We start from the raw sequence: 21,614 nt of genomic DNA on the forward strand, positions 1-21,614 counted from the left end.
TTTTTTTAGATCAGTTGTGCCTTTAATCTCCCGGCTGGGACGATATGCTTTGGTCGCAATAAGATTCTTTCACCATACGTGGGTGCCGATTGGATTTGCAGTTTTTATTCATTGTGATTCTACAATTCCCACAATTGTACAATTGAGTATTGAGATTTTCTTTTCCTTCTTTGACAAAAACTAAAGTTGAATGATACACTTCTAGAGACAATGGGCCCTATTTTAACGATCTAAGCGGGAAGTGATCGCGCCATTGACCAACAAAAACCTGGTCTAAAGTCAACAACGCAGCATTTCGTTGTTATTTTAACGCTTGCTTCACCTCGTGGAGTTTTGGCGGCACAGTGCTCGTGCCGTATATGATCTGCTCGCGCGCTTTCACTTCACTTCTCCTGAATGTCTCTCCTTCCTTCTCAGCAAATCCTCCATCATAACAGCAATGCTCCAAGGTCCCAACGCGCCTGGCTTTTAAAGGGAATGGGAGCTGCTCTCTGATTGGTTGATTGTTTAATGTTACGCCCAAAACACACCTCTGATTAATGAAGACACTAAGTACAACCCTTTAGAACCAGGCGCCCCACGTGGATTTGGACACGCCCTAAACGCACCTGTGCCAGGGTCCATTGTCTCTAGAAGTGTTTCAATCAACTTTTGTTTTTGTTAAATAAGGAAAAGAAAATCTCAATACTTTAGGATTTATTTTTTAGCAGTGGGGGCAGGTCTGTCCGAACATTTTGACAATAAACTCCATTGACACAACAGGATGTGGATTTAAACTGGACGGACCCAATAACCTCTGAATAGTTCTACTTGTTGTTAAATTGCAATGTGAGCAGCAGCCAACGGGTGCATTATGTCGGCAGGATCATTTAAAAGCTAACCGCGACTACATTTTTTACCGTGGTGGCAGAAATTTTGCCATGGTGGGCCGCCACTACAAAATCAACATAGAGGAAACACTGCCGCAACACAAATCCAATCAGCACCCACGAATGGTGAAAGAATCTAATTGGGACCAAAGAATATCGTCCCAGCCGGGAGATTAAAGGCACAACTGATCTTAAAAAAAACAAAAAAAAAACATAATATCAGAATGCAGATGAGCCTGCTTTATATTTTGGGCTCGTGCATGTGTTTTCTGTCATATATGTGGTTTTGTGTGGGTGCATTTGGGGCAGAATTGGGTTTCAGTTGGATTCAGCTGAGCTTTAATGACAGACTAAAATCAAAGTTTTCATAAATGATTCCTATATTGTAGGTTAGACATACTGTACATGCCCCCCCCCAGCTGTACATACAGAGGCTTTATGATTTTAGCTTTTTTATTTTTCACCCCTGGTGTCGAGTATTTTTGGAAAGTTTTCTTAGTTTTAACTTCTTACTTCAGGTTTATTTTAGTACTTTATGAATATGAACGTGCAGAGACTCTAGATCTGTTCTTATGAATGGAAGAAAAGACAATAATGCCCTCTAACGGTCGCCCTGATGATTGAATGAACTGAAAACTTAAATTCCAATCTGTGCTGCCACCGATCTCCTGCCGTGTTGGGGCCCTGACTGTCTGTTTGGGGTTTCCAGTGGACGACCAGTGGATCAACTACATCTCCTTCGCCGGTCTGAGGACTCACGCAGAGCTGGAGGGGAAGCTGGTCACCGAGCTCATCTACGTCCACAGCAAGATGCTCATCGCCGACGACAACACCGTCATCATCGGTACTTTTCCTATTTTCTGTGGCCACTTCGCTGACTCCCAGCGTGCTAGACACCTCGATCACACCAGACGTTTATATGACAAGCCGCCTAGGCCAGAATTAAATACTTCACATACGTACTGTAACCCTAAGTCCTTTGATGAAAACATTGGCACATTTTTAAAGAGCTAATAATTGATGAGCTGTCCTCTAAAACAAAGGGGAAGGGAAGCGTAGATTTTGGTAAAAATGGAAAACCTCTTCTGTTGGAGGAAAAGGATAATTTCTCCCATGCCTTTTACTTATTTAATGCCTAAAACACGTTCAAACACACACACACACACACACACACACACACACACGAAAAATGGTGGTATGATTGTGCATATCTGCCTAAATTGCAACATTTCTCTATGGAGTTCGGGTAGGTTTAACAAAGGGAAAAGTAGTCCCTGCCCTCAAACTACAAATCATCTCCTAAAACTATTCATTTATACACACACACACACACACACACACACACACACACACACACACACACACACACACACACGGGCAATCAGGTTGATTTACACATAAAATCCCCTTTCTTCCTTCTTTAACTTCTGTAACTTCTTATTTTCTCTCTCACACACACACACTGAAGTAGGTCAAGTCTTCCTCTTACACTTCTGCACTTTAATTCTCTTCCACGGTTCTTTCGTCAGTAATTAATAACAATCCTGAGATTATTTAAAGTCACTTAACAAGTACAAACGAAAGACATGAGTCAGACGGGACACAGCGGAGAAGATATGAAAGACATGCTGGCATCTCATCACAGTATGGAAGAAATACTTTGACAATACTGTATGGATTAGAGATCCTCATTAATACAGCTGTTTAGTGTACGTCTCAAAACACACCCAGCCACGAAATGTGTTTGCAATTGATGCAGGTAATTAATAAAAAGGTCAAGTCAAAATAAGTGAAGCACCAAAAAACAAGAGCAATGAAATAGGCTATACATATGAAACCTTAGAAATGATGTCAAAAAGATCTCAGGTAAACGAGCAGAAAATCACAAGTCGTTCATAAGTTTCACAACGGTGGGCAGAAAAGATCTAATCAAGTGGTTAGTACCGGTATATATGCAAGTGCAGTATTCAATGTTGGCCTTTCATACCGCTGATGTCCATAAAGCTGCTTGAATTCCTCCATTACAAGATTAAAAGATGACAGACGTAATGAAATATTCCGCTGACACTGACTGAACATGTATAATAGAGGAGTAGGAAACAGGAGCTGCAGAGACAGAGAGAGACAGTGATGAAAACCTTTTATATATATATATATATATATATATATATATATACAGGGTTCTAAATTAGCACCGTTTACCAGCCAAATGCTGGTGAAATATGCAAGTGGCTGGTAGATTTGCTTCACTCACCAGCCAAAAAACCAATGGTAATCTATTGAATGGCTGGTAATATTTGAACATTCATTAGCCATTTGGCTGGTAGACGAAAATGTTAATTTTGAAGCCTGCGCATATATATATATATATATATATATATATATATATATATATATATATATATATATATATATATATATATATATAAATATATATAAATAAATATATATTAAAGAAAGTACAGAAGAAAAACTACAAGATGAGAAACATTTTAAAAGCCTGATAATGTTCTGTTTGGTGTGGGTTGTGGGGAGGTTTCAGTTTCCCTCTGCAGCCGCTCAGGCTAAAAATAAACCGTCAGTTCTACCAGCAGAGGGAAGAGCTGCACATCAAAGCAGCCACAGCTTTCAGATGGTAGATTTCTTCTGATCATAGGGAGGTTTTTAAAAAACATTTACGTTCCACATACCCTAAAGCAGGGATCTTCAATGTTGTTTAAGCCAAGGACCCCTTAAATGGGAGAGGGATGGGACAGGGACCCCCTACTACATATTGTATAAAATGAAGTTGCATATTAAACTGGGCCTACAATTACGTGTGGGCAGCCTAAAGCAGAGAGAGAGAGAGAGAGAGAGAGAGAGAGAGAGAGAGAGAGAGAGAGAGAGAGAGAGAGAGAGAGAGAGAGAGAGAGAGAGAGAGAGAGAGAGAGAGAGAGAGAGAGAGAGAGAGAGAGAGAGAGAGAGAGAGAGAGAGAGAGAGAGAGAGAGAGAGAGAGAGAGAGCTTTATTAATCCCCAGCAGGAAATTAAGGTGTCTTCGCAGCCAGGTACTTTAAAAATAGTCCCCACACAATACTATTAATACAGAACAATACAATACAACACATATGTGGGAATGCATTGCACAGTAAAGAGCTTTACAATGTAATAAAGCTTTACAATGTAATAACTATGCATACCTTTTTAATGCATAGAATACTAAGCTATTAAAATATCTGTTGGCATGATTTTTTTAAATCATCAAATTTGACCATTTTTTCAAAGTAATGTAATCCATCCATCCATCCATCTTCGTCCGCTTATCCGGTGTCGGGTCGCGGGGGGAGCAGCTCCAGCAGGGGACCCCAAACTTCCCTTTCCCGAGCAACATTAACCAGCTCCGACTGGGGGATCCCGAGGCGTTCCCAGGCCAGGTTGGAGATATAATCCCTCCACCTAGTCCTGGGTCTTCCCCGAGGCCTCCTCCCAGCTGGACGTGCCTGGAACACCTCCCTAGGGAGGCGCCCAGGGGGCATCCTCACCAGATGCCCGAACCACCTCAACTGGCTCCTTTCGACGCAAAGGAGCAGTGGCTCTACTCCGAGCTCCTCACGGATGACTGAGCTTCTCACCCTATCTCTAAGGGAGACGCCAGCCACCCTCCTGAGGAAACCCATTTCGGCCGCTTGCACCCTGGATCTCGTTCTTTCGGTCATGACCCAGCCTTCATGACCATAGGTGAGGGTAGGAACGAAAACTGACCGGTAGATCGAGAGCTTTGCCTTCTGGCTCAGCTCTCTTTTCGTCACAACGGTGCGATAGATGGAATGTAATACCGCACCCCGCGCTCGATTCTCCGACCAATCTCCCGCTCCATTGTCCCCTCACTCGCGAACAAAACCCCAAGGTACTTGAACTCCTTCACTTGGGGTAAGGACTCATTCCCTACCTGGAGAAGGCATTCCATCGGTTTCCTGCTGAGAACCATGGCCTCCGATTTAGAGGTGCTGATCCTCATCCCAACCGCTTCACACTCGGCTGCGAACCGATCCAGTGAGTGCTGAAGGTCGCAGGCCGATGATGTCATCAGGACCACATCATCTGCAAAAGCAGCGATGAGATCCCCAGCCCACCGAACCGCAACCCTCCCCACCCCGACTACCTCGATATCCTGTCCATAAATATTACAAACAGGATTGGTGACAAAGCGCAGCCCTGGCGGGGAGGCCAACCCTCACCTGAAACGAAGTCCGACTTACTCGCCGGAAACCCGGACACAGCTCTCACTTTGGTCGTATAGAGATTGGATGGCCCTGGAGTAGAGACCCCTCACCCCATACTCACGCAGCACCTCCCACAGTACTCTCCCGGGGGACCCGGGTCATACGTCTCTCCAAATCCACAAAACACATGTAGACCGGTTAGGCATACTCCCAGGCCCCTCCAGGATCCTTGCGAGTGAAGAGCTGGTCCGTTGTTCCACCGACCAGGACGGAACCGCATTGTTCCTCCTCAACCTGAGGTTCGACTATCGGCCGAACCCTCCTTTCCAGCACCTTGGAGTAGACTTTACCAGGGAGGCTGAGAAGTGTGATACCCCTGTAATTGGCACACACCCTCTGGTCCCCTTTTTAAAAGGGGAACCACCACCCCAGTCTGCCACTCCTTTGGCACTGTTCCAGACTTCCACGCAATGTTGAAGAGACGGTCAACCAGGACAGCCCCTCCACACCCAGAGCCTTGAGCATTTCTGGACGGATCTCATCAATCCCCGGGGCTTTGCCACTGTGGAGTTGTTTGACTACATCAGTGACTTCCGCCCGGAAATCGACGACAATCCCCGTCATCCTCCAGCTCTGCCTCTAACATAGAGGGCATTAGTCGGATTCAGGAGTTCCTCAAAATGCTCCTTCCACCGCCCTATTACCTCCTCAGTTGAGGTCAACAGTGTCCCATCCTTACTGTACACAGCTTGGATGGTTCCCCGCCTCCTGAGGTGGCGAACAGTTTTCCAGAAGCACTTTGGTGCCGAACCGAAAAGTCCTTCTCCATGTCTTCTCCAAACTTCTCCCACACCCGCTGCTTTGCCTCTTTCACGGCAGAGGCTGCAGCCCTTCGGGCCCTTCGGTACCCTGCAACTGCCTCCGGAGTCCTCTGGGATAACATATCCCGGAAAGACTCCTTCTTCTAGTCGGACGGCCTTCCTTGACCACCGGTGTCCACCACGGTGTTCGTGGGTTACCGCCCCTTGAGGCACCTAAGACCCTAAGACCACAGCTCCTCGCCGCAGCTTCAGCAATGGAAACTTTGAACATTGTCCACTCTGGTTCAATGCCCCCAGCCTCCACAGGGATGCACGAAAAGCTCCGCCGGAGGTGCGAGTTGAAAGTCCGTTGGACAGGGGCCTCCTCCAGACGTTCCCAATTTACCCGCACTACACGTTTGGGCTTACCAGGTCTGTCCAGAGTCTTCCCCACCCCTGACCCAACTCACCACCAGATGGTGATCGGTTGACAGCTCTGCCCCTCTCTTCACCCGAGTGTCCAAAACATACGGCCTCAGATCAGATGAAACGATTATAAAATCGATCATTGACCTTCGGCCTAGGGTGCTCTGGTACCAGGTACACTTATGAGCATCCCTATAATTGAACATGGTGTTCGTATAGACAATCCATGACTAGCACAGAAGTCCAACAACAAACAACCACTCTGGTTTAGATCAGGGAGGCCGTTCCTCCCAATCACGCCTCTCAGGTGTCTCCATCATTGCCCACGGCTGTGAAGTCCCCCAGCAGAACAATGGATTCCCCCACTGGTGCCCCATGCAGGACTCCACTCAAGGTCTCCAAGAAGGCCGAATACCCGAACTCCTGTTTGGTGCATATGCACAAACAACAGTCAGAGTTTTCCCCCACAACCCCGCAGGCGTAGGGAGGCGACCCTTCGTCCACCGGGGTAAACTCCAACGCAGCGGCGCTCAGCCGGGGCTGCTTTTAGTATCCCACACCCGCCCGGCCGCACACCCTGAGCAACTCCGGAGAAGAAAAGAGTCCAACCCCTATCCAGGAGTACAGTTCCAGAACCGACTGTGCGTAGAGGTAAGCCCCACCAGATCTAACCGGTAGCGCTCCACCTCCCGCACCAGTTCCGGCTCCTTCCCCACAGAGAGGTGACGTTCCACGTCCCCAGAGCCAGCGTCTGCTGCCCGGGTCTGGTCCGTCGGGGCCCCCTGACCTTCACTGCCACCCATGTGGCAGCGCAAGCGACCCCAGCGGTTCCTCCCACAGGTGGTGGGCCCATGGGCTGGAGAATGGGGAGCCACGTAGCTTGTTCGGGCTGTGCCCGGCCGGGCTCCGTGGCAAACCCGCCACCGGGCGCCGCCGACGAGCCCGCCGTCTGGGCCTGGCTCCAGACGGGGCCCCGGGCTTCCTCCGGGCAGGGTCACTCCATTTCTACCTTGTTTTTCCATTGGGGTTTTTGAACCATTCTTTGTCTGGCCCCTCACCTGAGACCACTTTGCCTTGGGAGACCCTACCAGGAGCACAAAGCTCCAGACAACACAGCCCTCAGGTTCACAGAGACACACAAACCTCTCCACCACGATAAGGTGATGGTTCACGGAGAAGAAGTAATGTAATGTAAAATAAAAAATGTAAAAAAAAAAAAAGTGACAAAACGTTGGGAAAAGTGTTAAAAATGTTGAAAAAAGCGCCAAAAACCACCATAAAAACGGAAGAAAATGTCAAAAATGTTTTGAGAAAGTGCCCAAAACTTTGAAATAGTGACAAAAATGTTGGAAAATAAGTGACAAATAGTCAGACAAAGCAACAAAAACAACAGAAAAAGTGATAAAAAAAAATTTCATAGTGGAGGGGAAGACAACACAAGGATTAAAGAGAGCAACGTGTACTTGTTGCACGTCTATGAGCTGTGATCAGTTCATTTCTTATTATCTTATTAGCTGGCAGAATTGAAGGTATCGTGTCCTAGATTTCCATTCGATGGTGTTTTTTGCGTCCAACGTCGCCTTCCAGGCAGCTAACCCTAAACATAACCATTGCCGTGCTGCCTGGAAGGCGAATTGGGGGGCAAAAAACACCAAGATTTCCCCTCCTGTTCCCTCCATACACATTTCCTGCCACAATGGACCTGTTTTCAGCTATTTTACCCCATTTTATGTCGACAGACTAGTGGACATTGTGCTTCATTTGAAACCAAGGGCTTAGGTTTCGTTTTAACATTTCGGGGGGGGGGGGGACACATTATATCGGGATCATTTGGAGCGTCATTACTTAACTTCTTGCATTCTGGTGAATAAAAATGTTTGGGGGGACATTTTTAGGCCTTTATTTTCACAGGACAGATGAAGACATGAAAGGGGAGAGAGAGAGGGGAATGACATGCAGCAAAGGGCCTCTGCGTCCAGGAGTAAACTTCTATATATGGGCGCCCGCTCTACCAACTGAGCTCACCAGGCCACTGGTGAATGTAATTTAATCTAAATTCGTATTGAATCTAATAAATTCTTCTCCTATATTGTTCAAAAACGTTCTGCATGTTCAAAACATCACGTTTCAGGATGTCTTTTTTTAGGAACCGTGTGCATCGTGTCACCTCGTTAAAGCCAAAGGCTCCAAAGTTTCAATCTACGTGAAAGTTTAGAGATCTCGACATTTCCGACCGCACTTGAAGGCAGCTTCATTTCACAGAGAAAGAAAAGAGACGGACGCACGCGTGCGCTGCAAGGTTGAAGGTTTAAATCGTGCGTTCGAGCCCCCTGAGCGGTTATTTATTTATATCAGTCCAGAAAAACGCGATTATGCGATCGCATAATTCAACGCATAATCAGCCAAAGTCCGCATATTCATGCGGGGGGGCCCGCATTTTTTAAAATACGCCGCACTTTCGCCGCATAAATTGCAGATTTCCGCGCAAAATATGCGGGGCTTGCATGATTTCATAACCCCCGCATTTTCGCTGCAATAAAGTCCCATAATATATCTTAGCAGGAAGTATGAAAAATGTTGCGTTTACTTCACACAAGAGCAGCCTTTTTCCCCTGTTGCCATGGGAACGTTATGAAGTAACGTGAACATCATCGAAAAGCAGGGTGTTGGGGGGGGAAATCACTTTTTTTTCTCTTTTTCATCAAACCAGTTTTTGCAAGTTCCCGCAATTTCATCGCATAAAATTGCATAAATATCATATAGCATATTCCATCGCTTTTTTTTAAGAAAATGTGCGGCATAATCAAGGATTTTTGCCCTCAACAATCACAAAAAAACAAATCTCTTGCATTTCCCCCTCCCCCCCAAAATATATGCAGCGATGGCCCAGTGGATATGACACATGCCGTTGGTGCAGGAGACCTGGGTTTGAATCCCACTGCGATACATCAACCAGTGTGTCCTTGAGCAAGGCACTTAACCCCTAGTTGCTCCAGAGGCGTGTTACCTCTGAGATGTGTAGCAACTGTAAGTCGCTTTGGATAAAAGTGTCAGCTAAATGACGTGTAATGTAATATGCCTCCAGAAACCATGTTAAATTCAGATGCAAACTACCCATTGGAAGATTTAATCAACACCATAAATGAAAAGTATGACTATAATATTGCATTGAATTCAGCAGATGTTTCTGTTATTTTGTCCAGCGCGTGTATACGGTGGCCCTAAAAATAAATCTTAAAGAAAATATTAAAGAAATCATGAACTTTCATGCCCTTTTTATTTGAGAGTGGAGACGTGTTTTGGAGTAATTCATTCCGATTGTTAAATATTGTATGAACAGTACAGTATGTTTTACTTATGAGGCATTCATGTGTTTCTTTGGAGTATCTGATTTTGTGTATTTTCCTATCGTTCATCTCCTTCTTTATTTGCATAAATATATGTTTCTGTTTATATATGACGACACAGAACGCGTTCAGCGCCCAACTAAAACCCAAAAAGCAAGCAAAAACAGAGCGGACGTCTCCAGTCAAAACAGAACTAACTAAACTCCGCTCACAGATCCGGACAAATATTTCCATGAGAAGAGACTCGGGTGTTACGTCACGTTAGATGACATAAAACTAAAATATACACGCGCACGTAAACATCCTGACGTTGATCTATGACAGGGGCGTCAAACTCATTTTCACTAAGGGCCAGACATGGACATTTTTATTGACCTGCTTTTATTTAATCGAACAAGGTCAAACATCTGTATTATTGCAGGTCTCACATAGTCTTCTCACGTACAGCTTGGTCGACATAAAGCCCCAAAAAATGTAACTTAGCATCAAAGAAAAAAGTGACACAAAAATATCAGAAAAAAATGCGACAAAAACGTCTGAAAAAGTGGCAAAAATGCTGAAAAAAGTGACAAAAACTTCATATAAAGCAACAAAGACTAGTTGGGCCAAAATGTATTATGAACCTAAATTAATATGCGGGGCCGGATCAAAATGTGCGAGGGGCCGGATTTGGCCCGCGGGCCTGGGGTTTGACACATGTTGATCTATGAAGGTGTGGAGAGAGTCTGAGTTCTGGCGCTGCAGCGCCGCCTGCTGGACGGCTCTGGGGGTCTCACTCGTCTCCTCGTTAACCTCGTGTGACCTGCAGGTTCTGCCAACATCAACGACCGGAGCATGCTGGGAAAGAGAGACAGCGAGGTGGCCGTGATCGTGGAGGACTCGGAGACGGTTGCCGCGGTAATGGACGGCCAGGAGTACCAAGCTGGAAGATACGCTCTGCAGCTCCGCCTCGAGTGCTTCAAGTACTGAAACATCCTGAATATCTATCTATCTATCTATCTATCTATCTATCTATCTATCTATCTATCTATCTCTCTGCTCTGTCTGTCTGTCTGTCTGTATCTGGTGCATCTTTGCAGATTTAACTTAAGGTGACAGTTGAAGATATGTAACATGATTTAAGAGAAGTTTAGGGGAAAGAGAAATCTTGCATCAACACTTATATAGGGCTGCAACTAAAGATTATTTTTATTGTCGATTAATCTGTTGATATTTGTCTCGATGAATGGATTAGTTATTTGGTCTCTAAAATGTCAGAAAATGGTGAAAAATGTGGATCAGTGTTTCCCCAAAAAGCACCAAGACGACGTCCTCAAATGTCTCGTTTTGTCCACAACTCAAAGATATTCAGTTTACTGTCCCAGAGGAGAGAAGACACTAGAACAATATTCACATTTAACAAAGCTAGAATCCGAGACATTGTATTTATATTTTCATAAAAAAATGACTCAAACTAATTAATCGATTATCAAAATAGTTGGCAATTAATTTAATAGTCGACAACTAATCGATTCATCTTTGCAGCTCTACGCTACATGATTTTTTACACTGCATACTTTGTATTTGCATGCAGCAGTGGTGATTTATTTATGAGTCTTTAATGCTTTTTATTTTGGTTGCATTAGATAATAATCTTTCATCTTAATCTCTAGTCGAGAGTAACAGATCTTAAATGTGCATGTCATTTTTATCATGTAGAAAGTAAGTAAGTCAAGTCTATAATATACAATTAATAAAAGACAAAAGAAAAACATAGGTACATCAAATCAGACGGCCTTAAAAACTCTCGTCTAACTAAAAGCCTTCAACTGCTTTTTAAAAGAATCAAGAGAATTTGAACAACGTAAAAGGATTTTAAGACTCGTAGCTGACAGTATCCACGGGTCTACGCTGATGGAAGCTGGTTCGACAGACCGAAGATGACCGATCAGACTTTTGTCTTCTTTAAGGAACCGTGTCCGTGTCCTCATCACTTCTGCTTCTTGTTACCAAACATCACAGCTCGCAATATCCTGCAGAGTTTCAGCATTTCCCCTCCTCCCCCCCTCCCCTCCCCTCTCTCTCTCTCTCTCTCTCTCTCATTTTCCCCTTCAGCTTGTATTGTTTGTGTTTGTGTGTGTGTGTGTGTGTGTGTGTGTGTGTGTGTGTGTGTGTGTGTGTGTGTGTGTGTGTGTGTGTGTGAAAAAAATTCTAACACACAACATCCTAAGTCCATCTTGTGTCAAGTTTTATGTTCTCCTGACATGTTTTTTTCTCTCTCACTGTCTCTCTCTCTCTCTGTCTCTCTCTTTGTCTCTCTGTCTCTCTCTGTGTGTCTCTCTCTCTTTGTATCTCTCTCTGTCCCTCTCTTTGTCTCTCTCTCTCTCACTCTCACTGTCTCTCTCGGTCTGTCTCTCTCTCTCTCTGTCTGTCTCTCTCTGTCTCTCTTTGTCTCTCTATCTGTCTCTCTATCTGTCCCTCTCTCTGTCTCTCTATGTCCCTCTCTTTGTCTCTCTCTCTCTGTCCCTCTCTCTCTCTGTCTCTCTCTCTGTCCCTCTCTCTGTCTCTCTCTGTCCCTCTCTTTGTCTCTCTCTCTCTGTCTCTCTTTCTCTGTCTCTCTGTCTCTCTCTCTCTCTGTCCCTCTTTTTGCCTCTCTCTTTCTCTTTGTCTCTTTGTCTCTCTCTGTGTCTCTCTGTCCCTCTTTTTGTCTATCTCTGTCTCTCTCTCTCTCTCTGTCTCTCTATCTCTGTCCCTCTTTTTGTCTCTCTCTGTCTCGCTCTCTCTCTTTGTCTCTCTCTGTCTCTCTCTCTCTCTCTCTCTCTCTCTCTGTCCCTCTTTTTGTCTCTCTCTGTCTCTCTCTCTCTTTGTCTCTCTCTGTCTCTCTCTCTCTTTGTCTCTCTCTGTCTCTCTCTCTCTGTCTCTCTCTCTGTCCCTCTTTTTGTCTCTTTGTCTCTCTCTCTCTCTGTCCCTCTTTTTTGTCTCTCTTTGTCTCTCTCTGTCTCTCTCTCTCTCTGTCTCTCTCTCTGTCCCTCTTTTTGTCTCTATTTTTCTCTCTCTCTCTCTTTGTCTCTCTCTCTCTGTCTCTGTCTCTCTCTCTCTGTCTCTCTCTCTGTCCCTCTTTTTGTCTCTATTTGTCTCTCTCTCTCTCTTTGTCTCTCTCTCTCTCTCTGTCTCTGTCTCTCTGTCTCTGTCTCAGGATGATTTTGGGCGCTCACACCGATCCCTCCATCGACGTGTCTGATCCCATCAGTGACCAGTTCTACAAGGAGGTCTGGATGGCCACCTGCGCTCGCAACGCCTCCATTTACCAGAAGGTCAGTCTGATGTTCATGTCACAATCACAATCACAATCAGAAAAAAGCAATAAATAGACCATGCGTTGAATTTGCCCTTGGTGAATGGTGAAAACATAAACAAACATATTAATCATTAATATGAAATAAACAATTAATACAGAAAACAAATATATACATACAAAATAACTATTTATATATTTACACATATAATAATGTGCAAAGAATATCTAGTATATGCAACAGTGTTGTATAAAGTACTAGAAAGCAATACTTGACTAAAAGTACAAGTATCGTACTAGAAAAAGACTTTGGTAGAAGTGAAAGTTACCTTTTAGAATATTACTTAAGTAAAAGTCTTAAAGTATCTGATATATACTGTACTTAAGTATCAAAAGTAATTTTCTTTTTTTTTTTAAAGCAAGCGGTTAGAACTTTTATTGTGAACTTTATTGTGGCTTTCTTATAGTAAAGCATAAAGCATATTCAGGGTTCCCATATCTTCTTACTCTCACTCATCAAATCAAAATCACATTCTTTTCTAGGACTTTTCAGGCACAATTCTCTTAAGTTTAAAGAACAAACAGCATATTTTTAGAGCTGACATCAATGTACAGAAACATTTCTTGCAAATACGGCCACGGGTGTCTGACGTTATCTTCATCACTACCCTGTTCACCAAGTTCACCGCTATCGTCGGGGTGGTCGTCTTTTAGTAACGAGTAACGAAGATGCTAATTGGAAATATAACGGAGTAAAAGTATACATTTTATCTAGGAAATGTAGTGGAGTAAAAGTGAAAGTTGACATAAATTTAAATAGCGAAGTAAAGTACAGATACGTGAAATTTCTACTTAAGTACAGTAACGAAGTATATGTACTCCGTTACATTACAACGCTGATATGCAATGGGCAGATGTAAAGTCCAGGGTGAAGGTTAGTGCATAGTGCCATGAAATGACATCACAGCGGCTGTCGTGCTCCCCAAGCTGTCGCGGCGCGTGGTCGTACACCTCCGAATTTTTAAGAGTCAGACTGTGTCTCATTCCGCATACTTCCGTCAGCACACACCGCTAATGGTCACTGACCACTTCCTGCCGTAGTGCCCACTTTGGATGGTTGGTATCGTCCCAAAAGGAACGCTTATGTTAAAACACTTACTGGAAACGACGAGCGGGATGAGAGTGACGAACGCAACACAAGTGAACGCGATTTTCCAGCCCGCCAAAATTACGGGCTTTCCTGTATGCAAATGAGTAGCGGTCGCTCGGCTCGCCGCCTCTCAAAATCTCAGAAAAATCTTTTAAACTGAACTTTGTTGATCAAAAAAAATCCCCGACAGATCCAGCAGCTGCACGGCCTATTTCTCGCTTAAAATGTTTTCAGGAACACGTTTCGGTGAACTATTTTCGTAAATTACGAGCTCGTATTCAGACCCACGTGACGCGTTCGTCCAATCAGCGGCCGATCAAGGGGCGTGGAGCCTCCCCCTTTCCGTTGTGTAGTAAAGATGGCGCCCGTTTAGTGCGAGTAGGGTCCATCGTTCCTCACTGAACTTTTTGACCGTTTTTAGGGGGTCATCCTGGTACTTTCAGTGCAGACTTTTTGCGTTATCTACACGATATACTTCAAAATAAGTGTTTGAGACACAGCCTCAGTGTTTGGTGCATTAGAAAAAGTGCAGTATTACCGGTAACACCTCATTCCTTTTTCTTTTTTTAAAAGTTAATATTTTTGGTTTACAATAAAGTATTTTCTTGATTGGCCTATACTTGTTGTTGGTGTCCCCTCATTGTTGCCACAGGCCATGAGCCGGTTTGTGACAATGCATAGTTTTCCTTTAAGATAACGTTTGGAGTCACAGCTGCTGGTCCCAGAAGAAGATGGGATTCAGCTGCAGCCTGAGAGGAAACTCCCAGAGCGTGAAATGTTCTCATTATTTAGAAAAAGAGCTTGAGTTTGCTGTTCTGTTTACCGCCTGAATTTGCAGCGATGGCAGCCAAAATGACTTCCAAAATGGCATCAGCTGAGGTTGTGAACAAAGCCTCCGTACCAGCAGTGCCGCTGCATGCACATGAACAACATCCCACTCGCTTTAATAACGCATAGTTGCTGAGTCTCACTTTCCTTAAAGCGCCCATATTATGCTCATTTTCAGGTTCATAACTGTATTTTAAGGTTGTACCAGAATAGGTTTACATGGTTTAATTTTCTAAAAACACCATATTGTTGTTGTACTGCACAGCTCTCTCTCACTGCTGCAGATCCTCTTTTCACCTGGTTTCTGTTTTAGCTACAGAGTGAGACCTCTTTTCTTCTTCTTCTTCTGTACTATCTTTGATTGCACTCGCACATGCTCAGAAGCTCAGATGTAGAGCATGTCAGCTAGCTAACTCTAGAGACAGTAAAAGAAAGCCTGTTTCTCCAACTTTGGTCAGTTACAAGGCAGGATTAGCTGGGAGACTTCTAAATGAGGGCGCACATGTAAGTAGTTCTTTTGTAGATTATGGTGAACTTGTGTGTGTTGTAGCAGTGCTTTGCTATTGAGAACGGCGTAGCATGCATACTAGCGTTAGCATGCTAACCGTTAGCTACGAGCTAACGGTTGCGGTTAGCCAGCTCATTTCGGACTGTGACGTCACAGTCCGAGCCGATTTTGAACAGCTCACTAGGAGACTGAAGGCAGGACACATTCAGAAACCGTATCTCACTCAGAACAGCATGGATGGATTTTTTTCAAAGTTTGTATGTGTGTGGAAGCACCAGAGACACAAAAGAACACCCCAAATCCCAGAAAAAGTGATTTTTTCATAATATGGGCACTTTAAATTAAAAGAAATTTGCAACCTCACCTCCAAATTGCACCGAGTCTACCGAACTATAGGTTGTAAGCAAAGCGCCCTTAAGCTGAGAGCCTCAGAACCAGTTCTCGATACTAATCCCTTGGTTGTCTCTCTGACTTGTCCGTCCTCTTCTCTTCAGGTTTTCCGTGTTCTTCCGTCCAGCGACGTGCGAAACATCGTGGAGCTGGAGGGCTACGTGGCCAAGCCGGGCCTGGACCGGGAGGACCCGGCCAAGGCTCAAGAAGAGCTGAAGAAGATCCGCGGCTTCGCGGTCCAGTTCCCTCTCCGGTTCCTGTGCGAGCAGAACCTGCTCCCCCCCATCGGCTCCAAGGAGGCCATGGTGCCCATGGAGACCTGGACCTGAGACGGAGAGACCCACCATGTGTGTTCATGTGTTCACGCGCAGCGCAGCTTATGGAAGACTGACGGGCTGATCAATCCCACTCTGGTGCCAGTTTGGAGGTCGTATTGGCTGAAAACAGGCTGAGCAGCCTATTTTTAAAACCTGCCACTGTTTCAAGGTTTTTTATTTATTTACTCCTTTTACAAATTTTTTTTATGGTTACAAAACCGACTAACAGCAGTTTGTTGGCGAGCCTCCCAGGCTTCGGATCACATTTGCTGCTCAAATGTGATTTGAAAGCTGAAGGAAAAAGCTGAATGATAATTCTAACTAGTGCAGTAAATACCTTGATCTTGGCGCAGTCCGGCCGTGCATCTTCCCACAGAAACATCATCCGTCTGAACTACCTTTTAGAGTTTAAAGGACAGCTCGACAGTTTCTTTACCGTATAACATTTTGGTTATGAGATGCAAATGTCTGACCTACTTATGCCTCTGCATGGGTCTCACTTTTGGTACCGGTAGTTTTCTATATTTCAGGTAGTTTTCTCTATTCCCCCCCCCCCATACTGGGTGGGATTCTTTTTATTTTTTGGGCATTTCTGCCTTCATTGGATTTTTTTTATTTTATTGGATAGGAAAGCGAGAGAGATGGAGAAGACATGCAGGAAAACCGCCACCTTCTGGACCCTTCTGCATCGAGGAATAAACCTCTGCACATGTGCGCCTGCTCTACCAACTGAGCTAACCGGCCACAAGTAGGCGGGATTCTTAACTGATCGCCATAGCGCCAGAGAGTGAAACTGTCACGGCACTTCAACGCGACACTCTGAAAATCCTTTCATCAGCAAACAAACAAGAGGGGCGTCTGCACTCCATCAACGGTACGCCGTAGTTTTGCAGGCTGCCATTATTTCAAATATTATAGTATAATATAGTATTGACGGTCGCTTGGCTATTTAGAAATGTCTGTTCGCGCAAGATGTCCCGTGAAGAGTGAATTCTCTCGGACCAATCAGTGGCCTGCAGGGTTTTAACTCCACTTTCTAGTATCGACTCAGCTCACTTCACAAAAGCGCTGGAACTACCGATTATTTTCATCTGTTGATTATTTTCTGGATGAACGGATTAGTTGTTTGGTCTCTAAAAAATGTCAGAAAACGGTGAAAAATTTGGATCAGTGTTTCCCAAAAAGTCCTCAAATGTCCTGTTTTGTCCACAACTCCGAGATATTCAGTTTACTGTCACAGAGGAGAGAAGAAACTCAAAACATTCACATTTTAGATTTAATTTTTTTTATAATAAATGACTCAAACCGATTAATATATGATCAAATACTCGGCGATTCATTTAATAGTTGACAACTAATCGATTAATTGATTAATCTTTGCAGCTCTATTTCAAACCTCGACCAAAAAAAATATATTTTTGCTATTACTATTTTAGGACCAATATCAGGAGTTTCAAAAGTAAACCCTTAGGTGTAACAAACCGTAGTTTTCCTTTAAGATAATGTTTGGAGTCACAGCTGCTGGTCCCAGAAGAAGATGGGATTCAGCTGCAGCCTGAGAGGAAACTCCCAGAGCGTGAAATGTTCTCATTGTTTAGAAAAAGAGCTTGAGTTTGCTGTTCTGTTTACCGCCTGAATTTGCAGCGATGGCAGCCAAAATGACTTCCAAAATGGCATCAGCTGAGGTTGTGAAGGTTGTGCCGCTGAATGCACATGAACAACATCCCACTCGCTTAAATAACACATAGTTGCTGAATCTCACTTTCCTTAAATTGCATCCCTGGTTCCTCCACTTGCTTCCCTTCCTCGCGTCTTAGTCTGTCCCACCGAGGAAACACGGGAGAGACGCAAGGAAATAATTTGTGACGAGAGGAAACGAGGAAATGTGTTTTTAGAGGGATGAGACCTCCTTTCCTCTAAAGCAGGGGTCTTCAACGCTTTTTAAGCCAAGGACCCCTTAACTGAAAGAGAGACAGAGCAGGGGCCCCCTACATATATTGCGTAAGGCGGCCTAAAGCCTTTATACATACCTTTTTTTTTTGCATAGAATACTAAGCTATTAAAATAGCCTATAATTTGTTGGCATAATTTTATAAATCATAAACGATTCCCTTCCGGGAAGTCTGCTCTCTGTATCCTCGATCATAGCTCCTCGGACTCTCTGTATCCTCGCTCATAGCTCCTCAGAGATCCCTTCACCCTCTATCCTCGATCATAGCTCCTCAGAGATCCCTTCACCCTCTGTCCTCGATCATAGCTCCTCAGAGATCCCTTCACCCTCTATCCTCGATCATAGCTCCTCAGAGATCCCTTCACCCTCTATCCTCGATCATAGCTCCTCAGAGATCCCTTCACCCTTTCTCGATCTGATAGCTCCTCAGAGATCCCTTCACCCTCTATCCTCGCTTGGCTCCGTCAGAGATCCCTTCACCCTCTATCCTCGATCATAGCTCCTCAGAGATCCCTTCACCCTCTATCCTCGATCATAGCTCCTCAGAGATCCCTTCACCCTCTATCCTCGATCATAGCTCCTCAGAGATCCCTTCACCCTCTATCCTCGATCATAGCTCCTCAGAGATCCCTTCACCCTCTATCCTCGATCATAGCTCCTCAGAGATCCCTTCACCCTCTATCCTCGATCATAGCTCCTCAGAGATCCCTCCTCCATCCTCCCTCCATCCTTGCTCCTCGGCGCAGGAATAAGAGCTTTGAGATGAGATATCGATTAAGAGAAGTGAGATTCAGCCAGTTTCATTGGGAAAAATCGTGGAGACTCTCATTGAGACCCATTGTTTTTCAAAACACACATGCAAACACACATGTGGACCGGCAGACGCTGAACTCGACAAGCTGGGCCTCATGTTTACAAGAAGAAGAAAAAAGAAGGAAAAATGGAAGTGATCAACTCCGAGGCCTGACAGGCCTCCCCCCTGCACCCCTCACCAACAAGCTATTACTCCTTAAGTTAAAAAAAAAAAAAAACTGCTTAAAACGACGGCTCGCTCCTTCATTCTCCAACACGGCTATGCAACGTCCAGGGCCCGGCAACCGCTGCTCTGACTCTTCTGTGTTGAGAGTTTGACAAAGACACTAAGAGAAAAGAGAGAGAGAGAGAGAGAGAGAGAGAGAGAGAGAGAGAGAGAGAGAGAGAGAGAGAGAGAGAGAGAGAGAGAGAGAGACTTTAATGAAGACGGCGGTGCAGAGAAGGGGACGAAGAACCGGACGGAGCGCTCAGCCGTTTCGTATCTCTGAAGCCCTGCTTTTAATATTAATGTCAAACGGGAAATCACAAGTGCCAAAGATGATGTTAATACAGTACATACATTCATTTACATTCCTCATGCTGTGGGTTCTACATTCAGCCTTAAGTGACCTGTTTTCATTCTCTGATCTGGTCTTTGTAATTCTTTTGGTGACACTTTATTTTACATTTTGCAAGTTCTTGGGAAGCTTTCTGGAAAGAACTGTAATTCGGAAGTAATAACAGAATAGGGGAAATGTTTTTATTTATTTAATTTTTTTTATACCCAAGTCAAAATGTGTACAGAAGCGTAGTTCTGCCACGCCTGAAAAAAGAAAAACGTATCAGTATCACGTTAGTAGCCTACGTATATAACAAGATTTTTATCACGTTATAATGTGAAGAGTTTCACATTATAACAATAAATTATAACTTGATAAGTTTGTATGTTGTAATAACATGAAAATATCTTGTTATAACAATAAACCTTTCACATAATAAAGTTTTTCTTTTTGAGGCGTGGCAGTACTACACTTTCCTAAGTATGTTGCTGATTTATAATTTATAATAGTATATAATATATTTTTTTGCCTGTAGACAGATATCTCATTTTGACCTGCTTTGCGCGGACTAAAAGACTCTAAATTACACTTTTAGTTATTGAGAATTATGTGTGTACAAATATAACTTTTCAGGAAACTGCCAGGAAATTACAGACTTGAATCAAGTGTTACGGTTCTTGTTTTTAAACTGCATAACCCACAGATTCATGCATGAAATGTTTATTACAATGCTGCGTTTCATTCAAAGCGGGCTATAGCGACAGGCAACTTCAACATTTAAGCGGCTGTAAGCGCAAAACCTGCAGCACCTTTTGTTTCTGTTTTCCCCAAGTGACCAAAAAAATCAGTTTCTGCAGGTTTAAGATTATTGATAAATTCAAAGATCTAACTCCAGTTAAAGATTAACAGTTATTTTAAAAGTTAGTAACATTGGTGTGCAGCTTTCACACGGTTGACCCTCGTGTTGTCTTCCTGTCGACCGTGCAACTTTTAATTTTTCTGGGTCAACATTTAAAATTACAACTTTTTTTGGGGGGTCGTCACTATAGTATATAGTATAATATAGATATTGGTCTGGATTAGTTTTATACTTTTGTTGCTTTTCCTGATGTTTTTGTCGATATTTCCCGGCGTTTTTCAAGCTTTTACGGCGTTTTTGTCCCTTTTTTTCCAAGTTTTTTGTCACTTTTTCCCTGCATGTTTTTGAAGTTAGTTCCAAATTATTTTGTCACTTTTTTTCGATGTCTTTGTCAATTTCTTCATCGAAGTTTTTGTTTTTTCCCCACGTTTTTGAAACTTTTTTCACAACATTTTTGTCTCTTTTTGTCTTTTATAATTTTTTTTCCAAATGCTGTCAAATTGAATAAAACACCTAAATTCAATGCAAGTAGTGAACTGATCGTTTATTTTACATGTAAAGAGCGTTGTAGAGAACCATCCATGTTACTTTTTTTGACTATTTGGTTGAAAGAAACCCACGTTTCGGATATAGAAACTTTTTGAAAATGGGTCAAATTTGACCCGAGGACAACAGGAGGGTTAAACTCAGATCCATCAGTATTTTGGAAAACGGTCGTCTCTAGATTTCCAATTTTGAAGCCGCTTGAAACGCAGCATCGATGTTTCTTAGTGTCTTCCTCGTTGGTCTGTGGGTGATCTGCATGAAGTTGTTCTGTGCTATAAATTCGACCCACGATGCTCGTAGCTGACAGCATGACAGCAGCTCGTTTGCCATTAAACGGATAAAAAAAAAAAAAGCATGAACTCTGCAAACTGAATGATTGCCTTTAAAGCCATGGACATTATTGATGCTAAACAGTGTGCCTGTCCAGAAGCTGTGTGTCGTCCAGATGCAACTGAACTTTCTCTACTGTTAATATTGATGGAAAATGGGACCTTAAATGTGCTCTTCTTTTTATCTCCCTCTCTACCTCCCTGTGTTTCTACCTCCTGCTCCGGTTCATGTTTTTAATCTTTGTGATGAAATCAGATTTAGAAAATTCTGAAATATTTGCAGCTACCACCACCCCAAATTTAGTATAGTTGTTGTTGAAAAGGCGAACAAAGTGCTCATGCAATGCCAGCTTGTTTACATCTAAAACAGATTATAAAGAGATCGAACAACTGAATTCCCCTTACGGAGATAGGATGAGATCATCGGCAAAGAAGTTGATTTGGATGGAAATGTTTTCTGTGCATCC

The 21,614-nt window shown here is 43.6% G+C and overlaps 1 protein-coding gene across 3 annotated transcripts in view; it reads left to right on the plus strand.

Moving 5' to 3' along the window:
• The window catches only part of pld1b (phospholipase D1b), a 90,860-nt gene extending 73,550 nt beyond the window's left edge, over positions 1-17,310 (plus strand). For 2 of the 3 annotated variants that reach the window (XM_039790583.1, XM_039790584.1), the window contains exons 23-26: positions 1,579-1,713; positions 10,452-10,605; positions 12,819-12,936; positions 15,898-17,310. In XM_039790583.1, coding sequence (XP_039646517.1) covers positions 1,579-1,713; positions 10,452-10,605; positions 12,819-12,936; positions 15,898-16,122 — 632 coding nt within the window. In that variant the 3' untranslated portion in view covers positions 16,123-17,310. Of the gene's footprint in view, positions 1-1,578; positions 1,714-10,451; positions 10,606-11,737; positions 11,953-12,818; positions 12,937-15,897 lie in introns of those variants that run through there. The other variant, XM_039790585.1, reaches the window with a different exon arrangement.
• Positions 17,311-21,614: the final 4,304 nt, after the last annotated feature.

The sequence above is a fragment of the Perca fluviatilis genome, chromosome 22 (assembly GCF_010015445.1).
Source record: "Perca fluviatilis chromosome 22, GENO_Pfluv_1.0, whole genome shotgun sequence".
NCBI classification, from domain to species: Eukaryota; Metazoa; Chordata; class Actinopteri; order Perciformes; family Percidae; genus Perca; species Perca fluviatilis.